The sequence below is a fragment of the Euprymna scolopes genome, chromosome 6 (genome assembly GCF_053919585.1).
Source record: "Euprymna scolopes isolate OS-2025 chromosome 6, ASM5391958v1, whole genome shotgun sequence".
Taxonomy (NCBI): Eukaryota; Metazoa; Mollusca; class Cephalopoda; order Sepiida; family Sepiolidae; genus Euprymna; species Euprymna scolopes.
In genome coordinates, this window is record NC_136487.1 from 138793012 (window position 1) to 138811539 (window position 18528).

The window sequence follows — 18528 nt, forward strand, 5'->3', positions numbered from 1 at the left end:
GAGTTAATGAGGTCAAGTTTGACTGCGGGATTTCATTTACTGCTGAACGCTTTTTTTTTTTCCCCTCAAGATATTATAGGAAAAAGACTAACCCACATGCGGCGAGCGACAAATGTTGAATATTTATCTTCCCGAAATCAAGCAAATTAAATAGACAGGCGAGCTTCGTTGTTAACTGTGAGATATTACGATTTATATGTGATATAAAGTTTTAAAAAGTTGTGAAGCGAGCGACTGCTTCTCTGATAAAAGCCTTTTGTAGACACACAGAAAAAGCAAATGCACATACATACATAAATTTTCGCTTTTATATTTATAGACTAGCGAGGGGTACCCGGCGTTGCCCAGGTGTTTTTCGGGGTATGTGAAAAAAACCCGAAGCGTTGACGGCGCGCAGTTGGAAAATAGTAAAGTGTTTTTAAAAAAAAACAGGTGCGCGTTTTTGATTGATGTGACGGCGATAGGTATTCAGCAGTTATTTTGTGCGGGACAGTTTTGAATAAATCGGTTTGTTTGTTTTTACAATACCGCTCCCTGTTTATTAGGAGGAGCGAAATGAAAGCTACAGTCTGACATTTACCAAACTGGCTCTGGGCCTGTGATTAGAGTCGAGGTTCGCTTTTTTTATACCGAAAACCAAATGTAACGCGTGCCGATGCGGGGAAATGTGGAATAATTAACGTTTGAAAGTCAATAAAATTAAATAGAGAGGCGAGCTCCGTGGATAATTCGTAGATATTACAATTTATAGATGATATAAAAAGTTTTAAAAAGTTGTGAAGCGAGCAAGCGCTTCTCTGAAAGAAGCCTTTCGTGGACATCGAGGAAAAGCGAACATACATGCACACATACATTTTCGCTTTTATATATATAGATGTCCTAAAAGTGATTGAGAAAATAATTGAGCAGCAAATAAGTCAGATTAGCATAGATAAAATGCAGCTTGGTTTTATGGATGAGCAAAGTACCACTTGCTACATTTATCCTGAGACAAATGCAAGAGAAATATCCTAATAAGAACCTGTATTTTACTTTTGTGTATCAAGAGAAAGATTTTGACAGTGCTAAGAAAAGTTGTCTGGTTGTGTTAAACTAGAACAAGTGAGTAGTTTGACGAATGTTGTTTAAGGAACATTTTGTGGTAACTTTAATTTCTAATTTTTATTTTGATATTTATTTATCAAATTTCCGCTACTAACGATAACTACGGCATGTTCCCCTTGACTGCTGTACACTGATTAACCCTTATCCTCGAGTGGCCTCTTGTCCTTTATAAGTGGTGACTCCTTTGTAGTAAAAAAAAAAAAAAAGTGGGAGTATATTAGGGTTCTGTACTGAGACTGTTGCTTTTCATTTCTGTTTTAGAAGCATTGTCCAGGAAGTTTCATACATGTAGTCCAGAAGAGATCAATTTACCTGTGAAACAATGGAAGATCTACTGATTAAATTAAAGCGTTTGAGGAATATTAAGGAAAGAAAATGTTTAAAAATGAATGTTACCAAGACCAAAGTAATGATTGGTGATTGTAGTGTTGGAAAGCTCACAGAAAGCAAAGTTCTGCTTGATTTGTGGAAAGGAAGTTTAGTGCATTTCAGTTATTGTGGTACTTATAGGCATTGGATACACAAGATGTGCAGTGGTTGGGACAAGATAATGAGTTTACATGCAAAAATTGTATGACAATGAAGACAGATGAGAACTCTGATGCTCAAAAGTTATATCTGAATGGTAAAGCTATTGAGATTGTTGTTACTAGGATGATAGTCTGATTGCAAGAGTTAGAAATCAATGAAGTAAATTCATAGAATTTCTGTTAATACTAACCAACAAAATGTTAAAACTGTTAACCAAGGGAAATGTGGTGTATGTAAGAGAAACCTGGCCAGTGAAGGTTGAGAGTAATCATAAGAATGATAGAATTGATATGTAATGTGAATTTTGGACAGACTTAATTCTGATGACCTTAGAGGAAGATTAAATCTTGGACAGTATAAGGATATGTATACAAAACAATTTTCAATTGTATGGTCAGGTAGAAAGTTTTTTTTTTTTTTACACAGGTATCAACCACATTATCAAGGCCAAGAGACCACTCAAGGATGAGGGTTAAAGAGTGTACAGTAGAAATTGGACAATATAGTAATCATTAGTAATGCAAATTCGGTAAATTTGATAACTTATATGGAACAGCTCATCAAGAACTTATTTACTTTAGACTTGAACACAACCATATTGTAGTCAGCCGGAAAGCAGGAAAACGGAAGACAATTCCACAGGCGTGCAGTTCTAAGAAAGAAACTTTGTTCATGGAATCTACGTTTAGGTTTAGGCATAGATAAAGAGTGGGGGGGAATTATTGATAGTGTTTTCAGCTAGACAAGTGTTTCGTGGGGGTTGTTGGATTAGAAGATGTGGAACAGTTGAGGTAGTTGAGTCAGTTCAGAGAAAAGTTAAGGTAAACATGTGAGGAAGCAATAAAAATGGACTCAAAAGAAACGGGATTAGATTAAGTCAAGTTTTAAAAATCATCCAACTTGTGTCGGCATGTAAAATGAACATTAAATAAAATTTGATGGTGGATCACAAATTTTGTTTAAGAATTGAGATATGTCTGTTTAATCCTTTTTTTTTCTCTCTCTTTTAGAATAACCAAATGTCCAAGGAAGATGTGCAGCAGAAAAAAGCGCAACAAGAAGAAATGAAGAACAGCATTCTTTCACAGATTCTTGACCAGTCTGCAAGGGCAAGATGTATGTACATGTTTATCCAGTCAACTTTTAAAGCCAAACAACCATTAAATGCGTTACATAGTAGAGGAATGGGTCGGGGGAGCTCCTCTTTGCTTGCTGTTTATAGCAGTTCGATGTTATTATAGGTACTTGTTAAGGTACAAAACTGCTTTTAGAATTTTGTGTATTTATACCAAAAATAATTTATTTTAACAGCATTATCAGCCCATATGAACTTGAAACCTCTATGATTTGATAAAGAAGTCTTGAAATATCTTATGAAACATGGTTACACACATTAGACCACTGTGTAGAAGTTGTGACTAAACAAGTTAGACTTGCTATAAAGACAAACTATTTTTAATTACTTCATTGTTATCCTTCTCAACAATGACATATTTTGATTAGCTTCATTGTGATAGTCTTTTCTGACTCTATATACATATTAAAATGCTTCTAGTAAGCTATATTTGATGCTTATACTGTATGGGGCATAGATAAAAATTGCATTCCAAGTAAAGATTCTTTGATATACTTGCATATCTTATTTGCTTTTGTTTCTTGAATTTATTTTTTTTTATATTTAAGGTTAATTTATTTTTTTCAGTAAATACCATTGCAGTTGCCAAACCTGATAAAGCTAAAATGGTTGAAAATATGCTGTGTCAGATGGCAACTAGTGGACAGATTCCTGGAAAGGTGAGTGATATATAATAATTCTGATCTTTTGTAATGAAGTTATTTGGATAAAAGTGTTGTAGTAGTTAACTGAATATAAGTAAAAACAATTTCACTGGAATACTATCATAAAAGCACACACATATATATATATATATATATATATAAATTTTTCAAAACAAATCTGTTATGGTTTTATGAGAGGTGTTATTAAGTAAACACTGTTTTAGATGGCCATCTTGAAATATAATGTAATTCAACTTTAATTTCTTCTAAAGTCTATCTTTTTGTGTTTAAAAATTTTTTAAATGATTCTTAAACATATAGATAAACTGTATCCTTAAGAATGTATTTTTTATAGCAACATCGTTTGGTTTTTACTCTCGGAAATTATGTTCAATAATGAAAAATTATGCTTTGTAATTTTGGTACTTCTGCACTTTAGTGCCCGTTTTTCTGTGAGTCGCGTGGCAACGCATGGCGAAAAATGGAAGACACTGGATTATAATGAGTGAGCCAAAAAGAGACGCTAACTAGCAAATGTTAAAAACTGGAAGAAAAAAAAGAGGAAAGAGTTCAACAGGAATAAAAAAAGAAAGGCAGTTTCATTGTGTCTCTTCATTAAAAAAAAAAAAAAAAAAAAAGAAGGAAAATGAAACAGTCCAGGCTGGAAATAATTTGTAAATCCACAGATGTCTTCACTTTTTGTCAGGAAAACCAGCTGCTAGCAACGGAGAGGAGATGCAAAACATGTCGGTGAAAGTGCATCATGAAGAAATGAAACTTAAACGAGGGTTTTGGCTGGAGGTGCACTAATGGCCATTGCAGACAATGGATGTTCTTGTGCCATAGCACTTTTTTTCGAGAGGTTCCATCTACTACCTACAATTATATGAATTATATATTTGTGGGCGTTCGAAATGGCAACACAAAAACCTATGGTGAGAGTATGATATTGGGTCGGGTTCCACTCTCACTGACTGGAAAAACTTCCTGAGAGATATTTACCAAGACTATTTCCTGAGGAATCCCTGGCAGATCGGAAGCCCAGGGCACACAGTGGAAGTTGACGAGTCTGAAAACCTAATGTCGGGAGGGTTGTCGAACCGTTCTGGGTCTTCGGAGGATACGATCCTGCTGAGGAGGGTTTTCTTGTTACAGTCCCAGATCATAAAGCGGAAAACTTTCTTCCGTTAATAAAGAAGTACATACTACCGGGGACCACAATAGTCTCCGATTGCTGGAAAGTGTACTACAAAGTAGGATCAAGGGTACGACCATCTTACAGTTAACCACAGCCTTCATTTTGTAGACCCTACGACTAAGGCTACCACGAATCATGTGGAAGGAGGCGGAACAATGAAATAAGAGTATGGAACCAACTGCAATCTGCTTGACAGTTAGTGAATTTATGCGGAGACAAAAATTCGGAAAGAGTCCTTTTGTGTCTATCATAAAGCATGTAGCAGAAAGCTACCTGCTTCAGGAACTTCCTCCTTCTACATTCTCTAACAACCTTTCTCAGCCTACTTTGCCGTCGTCAGCTGCTTTTCTTCAACCAGTAGAAAATACTATCCTTAAAGAAATAGCCTATCCTCAGGAAACTGCATGTTGCCCAAAAAAGTATATGCCTAGCCCACAATAACTGACAACCGCAAAAAAAATATACAGGGTGACCCCCCCCCCCCCCCAAAAAAAAAACAGGACATCCAATTGTTTTTCTGAACATTTTACAGTCAACGGAGAAAAAAAGGCCAAAGACCCCAGTGTTTTGATGTGATGTTTTGAATATAATAAACTAGTTATGACAAAAGTTTTATTTCATTCGGACAAAACACTAAGAAACGGGGCCTAATTAGAGTTGGGGCCCGTTTTTTGGTGGGGGTCACTCACCCTGTGTATGTATGTATGTATATATATATATATCTATAACTACTTCATTTACTCACATAAAATTAATATACGAAAGTATAGATTTATGCGTAAACTTAAGTATTTACTTCAAAAGTGCTCAATACGTAGGTAGAGCTAGTTAGTAATTTATAAAATATATATGGCGATTAAGCTACCCTGAATATTTGGCGTTTCATCCACTCTAGGATTCCTCAGGCTTATGCGCATAAGCCTGAGAAATCCTAGAGTGGATGAAACGCCGAATGTTCAGGGTAGCTTAATCGCCATATATATATATATATATATATATATATATATATATTAAAAAAAAAAAAATTGCTGCATAAACAAAATCTGCAGTCGTCGGCTACCCAAAACTTTTCTTTGGAGAAAGAAAAAGAAAAAGAAAAAATTATTACCCCCCCCCCCCCCCCAATTCTAACTGTTTTTGTTTCTTTTTCTACTTGCATTCCCGCGTTATAGTACGGCAGATTTTTTTTTTTTTTTTCTGGACTCGCTCGTTATAATCCAGCGTTTTTCCATTTTTTTTCACCAGGCATTGCCAAGTGCAACTCACGGAAAAACTGTCTATCTTTTGTGTTGAGAAATTTTTTAAAAAATTTTAAACATATAGGTAAACTGTATCCCCAAGAATGTATTTGTTTTTATAGCGACACGGCTTGGTTTTTACTCTCGGAAATTAGGTTCAATAATGAAAAATTATGCTTTGTAGATTTTTAGAGGAGGGTTAATTTAGATTATTTGGACTTATTCTCATTTTGGTTATTATTGTCACGTTTTTAGTTGACCTTCAGGTGCAGCTTTTTGAACATTAGTCGATGGCGTGATAGTTAAAGGTGATGATTAACAAGTGACAATCTGGAGATTGAATGTTCAATCCTTACTACAGGTAATGAAGAATAACATAAAAATTAACACTTCTCCTCGGTTTGACTGACAGAATGAGAAAAACCTACCTCTGTGAATTATTGAAATTTTGCATCGTTTCTCAAGTTTGATATAAGATTCCTAAGTTTGAAAAGATGCACCTGAAGAACATTGACGGTTACAGCAGCTGAAGCATTGTGAAAATAACCACCAGGAATAGAATAGTCGTCTGAATAATACAAAAACGAAAATGTCAATCTAATATCAACATGTACCCTCGTAATATTTTTTTAGATTTTTACATTTATTTAGAAGGGAAGCAAGATGGCTGACGTGGGTGCTATCAACATTAAATCATTGGAAATTCAGCAATGTCAATCTGATGAATTAATAATATTAACAAGTTTTTACTGGTATACAAAATTTCAAATACTTTGATTTATAAAAGATGGACATAGGATTTATGTATAAATCAAAGATACACCAGGCCAAATTGTCTCCTATGTTATACGTATGTAGGAGTATTGGATTTCTCATTGATCAATTACTAGCTCGTCTTCTGGTAATAAGCCCCCCCCCCCCAAAAAAAAATGAATTCTTGCGGGGTGGGGGTTAATGACTGACAATAATACAGTTGACATAGCTAACAATTATTCCAATCAGAATACAGCAAGCTTCATTCATGAACAAAAAGTAAATTCTAGGTAACAAGTTTTTACATTTCTCCAAATTTTAATGCATTTTTTTTTTTTTTTTTTTTTTTTTTGTATTCAAACTAAGATAATATATTTCAAATCACAATAGCAAATAATTTGATGGTAAGGAATATTCTATAATGTTGGTTTTTAAGATGTGTAAAGATCTAATAAGATTTTATGTAGCATGTTTTACTCGGGCTTGGCTTCCAGTGTCTACATATAAAAATTAGAATGTAATATTGAGATTGTAAGATCTACAAAGAAGACTGACAAAAAGAGGTAAAATCAAAACTTACACATGTAGAGATTGGGAAATAGGATTAACTACTTTACTAGAAAAGAAAATTAGTGATTTAATTTAAACTTTCAAAATAGTGGCCTTTCTATAGTGAAGGCTTTCTAAAAAATTTTTTTTTTTTTTTTTTAATCTTCCTCAAGCAGTAAGGTTGTTGCCAATGTAGAATTCAAAAACTGTCTATTAAAAAAAAAAAAAGTAACGCATTTTTGGAATGGTTGCCAAATCAGGTAAAGAACAGTAATAGCATAGAACATTTTAAGATAAAATTAATTAAATTTAGAAATTTTTTTTTTTTTTTTTTTTTTAAATGTATATCTTGATGGCGATGTCAAAGTTTTGTTTGCCATGGTGATACAATTCGAGGACAGAGCAGGTCCTAATGTGATTGCAAGAATTAGGAGTGAATGAGGTAAGTTCAGGAAACCTCTGCTATTGTGATAAAGATGTCTTTGAGTTAAAGACCTGGCCAGAAATAGGATAATCTGGAAGTCGATTTTATTTTAAGCCATCTCATGTTTACTAGAATGTAAAATGGACTTTACATTGATGATGATGCTGATAGGAAGGGTGTAATTATGGGAACTATCAGAAAATATAGTCAACAAAATTTGATCTATTGATGTTGTTCTAATAGCTTTTTAAATGTTATATTTCTGAATTTTTTAGCTAATAATTTGTATTTGGTTTATTTGAATTGCCATATTCATCTTGCATGTTATTTTTAAAATATTTCCGTCAATGTAATGTCTGATATAGTGCATCTTGTCGAATTTCGGAATCGATACGGAACCCTTTATTCAATCCACTGGGATAGCTTAAGACTTGTATCCCTTTATAGTTGAGAAAATGAGAGCAAGCTACTACCTTGGATTAAAATAGTTCAGTTTAAAATTTCTGTACTTATTCCCAAATTCGACAAGATGCATCGGACAAAATGTGAGGATAATATCTAAGATGAGAACAGTAGTTCAAACAAATGATACAAGTTTTAAATGTTGTATTTTTTCTATTTTTCTGTAATAAAAAGAATAATTCAAAAAAAAAAATGCTAACTGAATTATAAGAAAAGATTTTCCAAGTGAATTAACACTAATATTTCTTTCTACCTAAGCACATCACTTTTTCTTTCAGTTGACGGAAGCACATTTGATCTCTTTATTGGAACAAGTTAGTGAACAAACCAAACGTTCTACGACTGTAAAGGTAATGAAAATTTTAAGAATTTGAGATAAAGATTATTTTTTCTACAGCATGCATAACAATTGATAGCTGTAATTTCATTATCATATCTGCTCATTAATTTTGTATCTGAAATGTAAACATGGATTGATAAGTATTCGTTATGTATGTACATACATATATACACACGCACTATATATATATATATATATATATATATATTACACAACAGAAATGCTCAAAGAAAACTCAATATATTTAGTAATAGAAACGCTTGAAAAAAATGAAATAAATAAAATTTCACCTTTTATAATGGAAAAATTTTCTCTCAAAAAATAAAACCCAAAATGATAAAACGGCTACAAAATAACACCATACTTATTGAATTGAAACAAAAAAACAAGCTAAAGAAATTTTCACATGGCAAACCTTTAACAATATCAAAATTAACACTTATCTCCACCCATACCTAAACTCCTCAAAAGGAGTCATTAGATCCAGTGAAATTGCTCGGCTGAGGAAATTTTATCTAACCTTTCATCCCAAAGTGTTACAGAAGTAAAAAGAATAAGAATAAAACAAAATGGAGAAACTATATTGACAAATACATATATACTCTCCTTTGACTCCACAAATCCCCCAAGTGAGATTAAAATTGGATACCTAAAAGTGAACGTGGAAAAATACATCCCAAGCCCTCTAAGGTGCTACAGTTGTCAACAATTTGGACATCACCAATCCAAATGCACCAAATCACCAATATGTATAAGATGTGGTGAAAACTCAAAACATAGTGACTGCAAAAAAGACCCCAAATGCTCAAACTGTAGTGAAAAGTATTCAGCTGACTTCAAAGGATGCAAAACATGGCTAAAAGAAATAACAAAGTACACCAAAAATATAACCTTCTTGGAAGCCAGGAAAATTATGAACGCAAGATATTCCAAGAATGGTAAAATAAACAAATCAAAGTTGTCAAAGTTATACAAAAAATTCTCCAGAAATACGAACTGAAGAACTATCTCAATTGATAAGAGATGAAAGACCTAATGAAAGAAATTAAAACACTAATCCTGAACTCTGTAAATAATCAATCTACAAAAGAGAGTATCACAAAAAGAAAAAAAAAAATAGAACCAACAAACCAAAAAACTCAAATTAAATCAAACAAAGAAAAAGAAAAAAACTCACCAAATGAAAACAACCCTTATAAACAAACCAAATGAAACAACACCATCATCACCCAATAAAACGAAAACTGAAGAAAAAACAATTAACAAACCAAGATCTAGATCCCAATCGACCTCAAGAGGAGGAAACAAAATAGGAACCCTGGAGTAGATAGAGGTAGAAGACAAAACACCCCCAGACAAATAAAATGACACAACACAATAAAAAAAAACTCAAACTATCATTCAATGGAACTGCTGAGGACTTAAGGCAAACATAAACGAATTACTATTGTTAATATCTAAACTACGACCTGCTATCATCTGCCTCCAGAAAACATTTCTGAAGACACACAATAACATCACTATAAAAAAACTACACCCAATACAACTTTATACACAATACTGGACAGAGGGCCTCCGGAGGTGTATCGATTCTAGTTAGAAACGACATCCCTCGGAGCGAAATAACTCTAGACATCACATTACAAGCAATTGCTGTGAAAACCACTTTGCATAAAACCATCAACATTTGCTCCATGTATATCCCACCACATGACCCCATAAATGAAGTCAACAAAATAATAGAACAACTTCCTAAACCATACATCCTACTTGGAGACTTCAACAGCCACAACATCATATGGGGAAGCAATAAAACAGACGCAAAAGGTAAAAAACTAGAAAATATCATCAACAATAACAATCTGTCCCTCATGAACCAAATCTCCAATACATACCTCCACCCTGCCTCAGGTACATACTCAGCCATTGATTTGTCGCTATGCGAACCAGCCACATTAATGGACTACAGTTGATAAGTGAGTGCATGATGACTCGTGGTAGCAATCACTTTTCCATTATACTTGAAAACTCAATCCTGATTGAAGATAACCCCCTCAGATGGAAGTTAAACAAAGCTAATTGAGAGGAATATAAAACCCAATGCAAAACTAATAGACAAAGATGAATTGGAGAACTCTATGGAACACTTCACTGATACGTTGATGTCAATAGCTGGGGAATGTATACCCAAAGGCTCCAAATCAAAAAAATTTAAAAGACCTTGAAGATTGGCAAAAAATGGTAAGATTATGTAAAGCTGCACTGCAAAAATTTAAGTCGTCCAACTACCCACAATCTAGACCAATCCAAACAAAACCGAGCAAAAGCCCGTAGAACAATTAAGGAAGCCAAAAGAATGTCATGGAGAGTCTACATCAACAAACTGAACTCTAACACCAAAACAAAACAAATCTGGAATATGGTTAGAAAGATAGCTGGTAAAAATCAACAAAAGCTAAAACACCTGTCAAAAGATAATACAAAAATAACCAGCAAAAAAGATATAGCAAATGTACTCGCTAAAACCTAAAAAAAAAAAACTCCTCTAGCAAAAATTATAAACCACAATTCAAAAAAATCAAACTAGATGCTGAAAGGAACAAACTAAACTTCAACCCAGATAATGTAGAAGACTACAACAAACTTTTCACCTTATCTGAATTAACCGATGCCATAAACAGTTCACACAACACTGCAACAGGGCCAGATGAGATCCACTATGAGTTCTTGAAACAACTACCTCAAAAATTCTTAATCTACCTCCAAAACATCTTCAATGACATTTGGATCAGGGGTGAACTCCCTGACATATGGAAACAAGCAACAGTGATCCCATCCCAAAACCCGATAAAGTTAAGTCTGATCCCAAAAGCTGCTAACCCATAGCATTAACAAGTTACATATGTAAAACATTCGAAAGAATATTGAACAAAAGACTAACTTGATACCTTGAATCAAATGGTCTGATTACAAACCTCCAAAATGGGTTCTGAAATAAAAGAAGCACCATTGATAACCTGGTTCGCTTAGAGACCTTAATCAGAGAGGGATTCATAAAAAAAGGAACATACAATGACCTTTTCTTCGATTTAGGAAAGGCCTACGATACAACGTGGAGATACGGTATCATGAAAGACCTACACAATCTTGGACTAAAGGGCAGATTACCCAAATTAAAAGATTTTTTTGTCTGACAGAAACTTTAAGGTCCATGACCTCGAAAACCAGGAGGAAGGGGTCCCACAAGGAAGCATACTATCGGTCACTTTATTTAATATAAAGATTAACAATATTACCAAATGCCTAAGTCCTGGAACCAACTGCTACCTATATGTCGATGACTTCTTGATCTGTTATAGATAAAAAAAATGTCCAAACAATAGAGCTGAACCTAAACAAAATAAACCGGTTGGTCACAGAAAATGGGCTTAAATTTTCCGAGTTAAAAACGAAGTGTATGCACTTCTGTAATATTAAAAAAATGCACAATGATCCAACCCTCAAACTTGATGGCAAAAAAAATGTTACTGTTCAATATAAATACCTAGGGTTCATTTTTGACAAAAAAATTGAATTTTATTCCCCATCTGAGATATTTAAAGCAGAAATGTCGCAAAGCACTACAATTATTAAGAGTTGTCACCAACACAGACTGGGGAGCAGACCAACAAACGCTCCTAAAACTATACAGGACTCTAATTCGTTCAAAACTGGATTATGGCCGTTTCATTTATGGTCAGCAAGATCTTCCTACATAAATATCCTTGACCCCATTCACCATGAGGGATTAAGACTAATCTTGGGAGCATATAGAACATCTCCCAAAGAAAGTCTATATGCAGAAGCCCACGAAGCACCCTTAAAGCTCAGACGGGAAAAACTTGGCTTACAATATTACTTGAAACTAAAGTCTTGCCCAACAAACCCTACTTATCAATGTACCTTTGACCTCAAATATAGAAACCTATTTAACAAAAGAAAAAGCTATAAAAACCTTCAGACTTTGAATAGAAACCAGTATAGAAGAATCTCAAATTCCAATAACAAATATCCACCATTCTATAATATCCAAAAGCCCACCATGGACTGAGACAACCAAATATAATGCTCAACTTAATGAAAATAAAAAAATCAAAAACAAATCCTGCCATGTTTCAAGAACTCGAAAATATCAAGCTATGCTACTCTGACTATACATACATATACACAGATGGCTCAAAGGATAATAATAGTTGGATATGCAGCTACCTACAACAATTAGCAAACAACTTCAGAACGAAGCCTCTATATTTAGTGCTGAAACTAGAGCCATAGATTTAGCACTGGATATCATTGCTGAGGAAAACTCAGAAAAATTCATTATATTCTGACTCTTTATCCGTTTTAACAACTATAAAAAATAGAAAACAGGAGAACCCCATAATTATCATACTCCTAAACAAAATAAATCTCATTACCGACCAAAAGAAAATAATATTCATCTTGATCCCTAGCCACATGGGAATCAGGGGCAATGAAAGAGCCGATGCTATGGCTAAGGAGGCAATGAAGTTGAACGTTGATGGGCACAGGATCCCATACACGGATATTGGACTCCTGATCAACAGCCATATACTTGGGAAATTGCAAAGTCAATGGAACGAAAATAAAAATAACAAATTATACAATATAAAACCCACACTTGGAGAGTGGAGGTGGGATCATCAGAAAACAAACAGAAAACAAAATGTCATTTTAACAAGACTTACAATAGGTCACACACACACTTAACCCATTCTTACCTCCTACCCCAATGCATTCCCTGTCAAACACCACTTACTGTAAAACATCTACTAACTGAATGCATAGATCTTTCACAAATTAGAAAAAAAAACACTACAAAGAAATAGATCTTCAAAAAATCTTCAAAAAGAACAACACTGGAAAAATCTTATCTTACATTAAAAAAATAGGACTCTTCCAAAAAATATAACCCCCCCCCAAACCTTATATTCTGCAAAAACAAGAACCTGCCTTTTCCCACTTTTCCATCCCCCTATTTTCGCCTTCTCTTTCTATCCCCCCCCCCTCACTTTCTGACTGGTTTTCCAACCCAAAATGTACCGATCAATAATACTGTAACCATTTTCCACCTCCGATTACAAAACCCATCATATTCTGCAAGACAGAACAAAAACGATAAAATCCACTATAAAACAACCAAACCAAACACTACAAACTAACAATTTAAGATACAAAGAACTTGGAAAATAAAAACCTCCTATAAAATAACTGGATACAACATCGAATACTATTCCCAAAATAACTGGATTCGGCATTAAATAACCCAGAAAGGGTTGATATGCCGTAAACCCAAAAACAGCCAACCATATTTTAATTCTTGCTGATTATGTATTTAATTCTCTATAGATTACTATATTGAACCTAATATAGTAGCGAGATCAAAACTAATATATGTATATATATATGACTTGGGTGTCATTAACTAGAATCTAATCCAAAACATACAACTATCCACCCTTATTCTTTAGCCTCTGAGCCAATCTTGTGTGTGTGTGTGTGTGTGTATGTATGTATGTATGTATGTATGTATATATATATATATATATATATATATATATAAGAGCAAATAGGTTATAAAACATGTTAAAAACACTTTGAAAAAGAATTTAAAACATATTTAATTTGAAAAGGATCCACTAAATAAGTGGATAGTCCTTAATCCGTGGAGTTTCGAAAAAATACTTTTTCTCATCAGAGGGTAGAATTTAGCAAAATGCAGGATCGGATTTTGCTTGCAAAAGTATTTGATGAAACTACAAGTAAGTCAAAGATCTTACTTGATAACAAAAAGTGAAGCAGAGGGAATAGGGTGAAGAAAAAAGTGATTTCACGTGAATGGATAGTCTGGTGAAAGGTAAAGTGTCCAATCACGATAAAATCCCAAAATGCAAATCCAAGAAAGTTAGTTAAATTTCCATTCGCACAAGTAAAATCTAAAGGAATCGCGCAATTGGAAGATGGTCCAAAATAATCCAAAAGGCAGAAATACGTGGAATAATTCACAAATAGGTACAAGGAAATGGGGGAATAATAATAATTTATTTTATATATATATATATATATATATATATATATTCACCTGCCACCCTTTTTTTTTTTTTTAAAAAAAAGGATGAAATTGCCTTGGCAAGATCCAGAGTTTTATATATATATATATATATATATACACACACATTTATAAGCCAAATAACAATGCAATATTTTGTAAAATAAACAAGTTTTAATTGTTTAAAAATTAATATTCTGATGTAATACACCAGGAGTTTTTTTTTTTTTTTTTATTGACATAATGTTAAATGAAAAATTCAGTGGTAGAAAATCTGTTTCTCAACATTGATATTTTCTAATGTCCAGAAGATTATGTTTGTATCAAGTGTAATCTTCCGAACATTAGGAAATATCACCATCGAAGAACAACTTACAGATTCTCTACTACTGAATTCTTTCATTTACTACCATGATAAAAAAAAAAAAAAATTCTGATGATGGCGTATTATACTGAAATATTAATTTTAAACGAGTAAACATTTGATATGATTGTATATTTTTGAGATAAGGATTTATAATTGTTTTTATCATTTTGACTATTATTCTAATCTTGGCTGTTTTTTCACAACATTTCGGCCGATGTAACCTCCAGCCTTTTTCAGGTGCATTCACATTGGTGAATAGTGAAAAAAATGTTTGGTTTATTTGCTTTCCCAATGAACACAGCCGTTAAAAATTTATAAACACAAATAGTGCAAGTCTTTTTACTAATTTTGTTAATAAATTTAGGTCCATTCTGTTTTTTGATGTGATGTATGTATATTTTTGAAATGAGGATTTATAATTATTTGGATTATTAAATCCTCATCTCTAAAAATATACATTCATCATATCAAAAAAAAAAAGTGGAATGGACCCGAATTTATTAATAACAAAATAAAGAAAAAAAAGAAAGAAGGATTGGCAGTATTTGCGTTTTAAATTTCTAATGGCTGTGTTAGTTGGGAAAGCAAATAAACCAAACATTTCTTCACTTTTCAGCAATAACATCCAGTGTGAATGTGCCTAAAGATGGCCAGAGGTTACATCAGCCGAAACGTAAAAATAAAAAAATAAAAACAACCCAGATGAGAATAATAGTCCAAATAATACAAAAAAGAAAATAAACATTTGTTTATTTTACAAAATATTTTGTAATTTAGCTTATAAACGTACATCATATGTATTGCAATTTAAAATTTAAACAACGCTTATATCACAAAGAACACAATCTTTACTACGTATTGGTTATCAAGCATTGATTTTGCGCAGCCATTATAATCCTCTGCTAATCATGATGGGACGATCCTCTTTTTAGCCAGTCTTCAGTGAATTCACCCAGAAAATGCTTGGCATGCTGTTGACCTATTCTTTCAGCTTATTGCAATGGAAGTTTGGCGCTGTGTGTCCCACCATTATGTATATTTTATTAATATTAAAATTTTTGTTTTTATTTATTTGACCATTTCTATGTTCAGTTTCATTTAATTTAAATTTGTTTTTTGGCAAGGAGAAACCTGCTCCTCATGTTATGCTACACCTTTGCATTATATTGCCATCCATAAATACCATTTTTTTTTTTTTTTTTTTACTCAATCCTGGTGATGTCCCCTGAAATAGGGACGAAACATTGATAACCATTTATTTTTATTTGTATATATGTGTGTGTATGTATATATATATATATATATATATATATATATATATATATATAATTTCCCCACCATCTAGAAACTGTTAATCTAGTTCCAAGTATCTTTTCTGCATAACTTGCATTACATATCTTTAATATAACCCAATTGTAATTTTAGGAACATTTACTTTTTTAAATTACTTCCCTTCAAAAATTAACATATTTGAAGAAAAGTTTTGGTAACCTCCATTTTTTTTTTTTTTTTTAATTTATCAAATCACTTTAGTTTTGTTAATATTAACAGTAATTATTGCATATATGTGAAATAAATAATATAAATTGTAGTCATTTATATATACAATCTCTAGAAAAGCATACACGCACTATATATATATATATATATATATATGTGTGTGTGTGTCCATAAAGTCCATGTGTAAAATAAAATATAACTTTATTTGTGTTTGCAATAGAAGTGATCTGTAAAAAGAATTTGATTTTGGAATTATTCATTTTAAAATTGCACACAGACTTTATAGACACCGTATGTATGTATGTAGTGTGTGTGTATATATATATATATATATATATATAATATATATATATATATAAATAAACGCAGGATACCAGAGCAGCATTAACTCTCGGTGGGTTCAACTGGCTTTAAAGAAGGAAGTTTCATCGATGTATGAAATTCACAGGCGATATCAGGAGATGACAATGTTAAGCTTTTGCTCCTCTCGCAGGTTGGAGTCAACGTGCTCCAACATACAGTGCCTGCTATTTTCAAATGATCATCCATCTTGTACTCATCAGGCTCAGTGTTGCTTAACTTTGGTAATCTAATGAGAACTAATATCTGTTAGCAACAAAGCGGCATAATATTAAAAAATATATGTGAATTTATTTGCCAGTTCAATAAGGAAAACCTCATATATACAGAGGGGTTGTCAACGCTCTTTATTCCTAGGCATTTCACAGTTTTGTACCTAGAAATTTCTCCTCTTGTCAGAAGAGGAGAAAGGAGCAAGGTTACAGAAATATATAAATGCGACATCTAGCTTAGGATACATCAAGATAGAAATGTAAAATGTCTCTTATTAGTGGAATTCGTCTTGCACATATTTCATTGAATGATGGAAATTCACTAAACAACTCCTCAGACAGATTTATATTCATTGGAAAAAATACGCAGTTGGAGTTTTTTTTTTTTTTAAGGGGAATAAAAACTAGAAGAATACATGCACACACACACACATACACACACACACACATACACACACACACACACACTGTTTCGTGTGTGTGTGTATAAATTGTTTATTCATAAAAACAATACCTGATAGTGAAGTGGCACATCATTTAAATGTCTGAAAACTTTTTTGAATGTACACACACACCTTTTATTTCTGGATATTACAATTTTTTAAAAAATATAGTTATCAAAGTTTTTATTTTTTTTTTTTCAGTTTGACCGGAGAAGAATCAATATGGATGATTCAGATGATGATTATTGATCCAGCCTCCCATCCCTGTCCCCATCCCTTGCCTCTCTTCATTCAGTTAGGGTGCCTGCCTGTGCCAATGGAGCATCGTTTTCTTTTCCTCAGTCCAGAAGTGCCAGCATCACCACTTGGCCCAACAGAGATGTGTACATTGGCACAAAGAGATCATTGCACAGCCTCTCAACTTTCAGCCTAATATGTAGTGTCTATTCTTCCTCATGGGAGCATGATGTCCATTCAAAATGAATGCGTGTTATATTCTGCTATTTAAGTAAAAAAAGGAAAAAAAAATGGAATACAGTTAATTATATTCTGATTGTGCTTATTTTTTAATTAAAAGAAATGTCCTGCCCCGCCCCCCTCATACACACACAAAAAAAATAACTACCTCCAGATTATTTTTCTCTTTCTCCATTTTATGCAGACTTTTACCAATTGAAATGGGGATATCTTTTGTGCAGTTTGTTACGAGGTTGCAATGAAAATAGCAAGAATTATTTCAGAAAATGTCTTCTGAACTTGGCGATGAATTAATATTACATGTATTTGAATTAATTCTTATACTTTTTGTTTTACATAAACATTTATGCCACTACACATTCATGAGCATATTTCAGTTATTTAGTTGCAAGTAATCAGACCTCTTTATGATGCTGCTTACACAAAGTAGTCTGTAATGAAAATGGGGGAGGGGGAGATAACAGCAGATTTTCATCAAGAGGACAGTCACAGGATATTCAAAAGTGGCGTATAATTTTATTCATTTTTCATTTTCTTTTTCACTTATTCAAAAATAAGTTAATGGCATTTAAATATCATGTGACTACCTTCTTGATCCAAATCTACTCTGATCTTTTTCCAATTTTCATTACTAACTCTACTTTTGTATTAGCAACATCAGCTGAAAAGGTCTCTAGTTAAT

General features: G+C 33.0%; 1 protein-coding gene across 1 annotated transcript in view; it reads left to right on the forward strand.

Moving 5' to 3' along the window:
* The window catches only part of LOC145277990 (programmed cell death protein 5-like), a 31937-nt gene extending 14015 nt beyond the window's left edge, over nt 1-17922 (forward strand). The window contains exons 2-5 of the mRNA XM_080130133.1: nt 2646-2751; nt 3338-3429; nt 8317-8388; nt 17571-17922. Of these exons, the coding sequence (XP_079986259.1) occupies nt 2646-2751; nt 3338-3429; nt 8317-8388; nt 17571-17618 (318 nt within the window). The 3' untranslated portion in view covers nt 17619-17922. The remainder of the gene's footprint in view (nt 1-2645; nt 2752-3337; nt 3430-8316; nt 8389-17570) is intronic.
* The last annotated feature ends 606 nt before the right edge of the window (nt 17923-18528 follow it).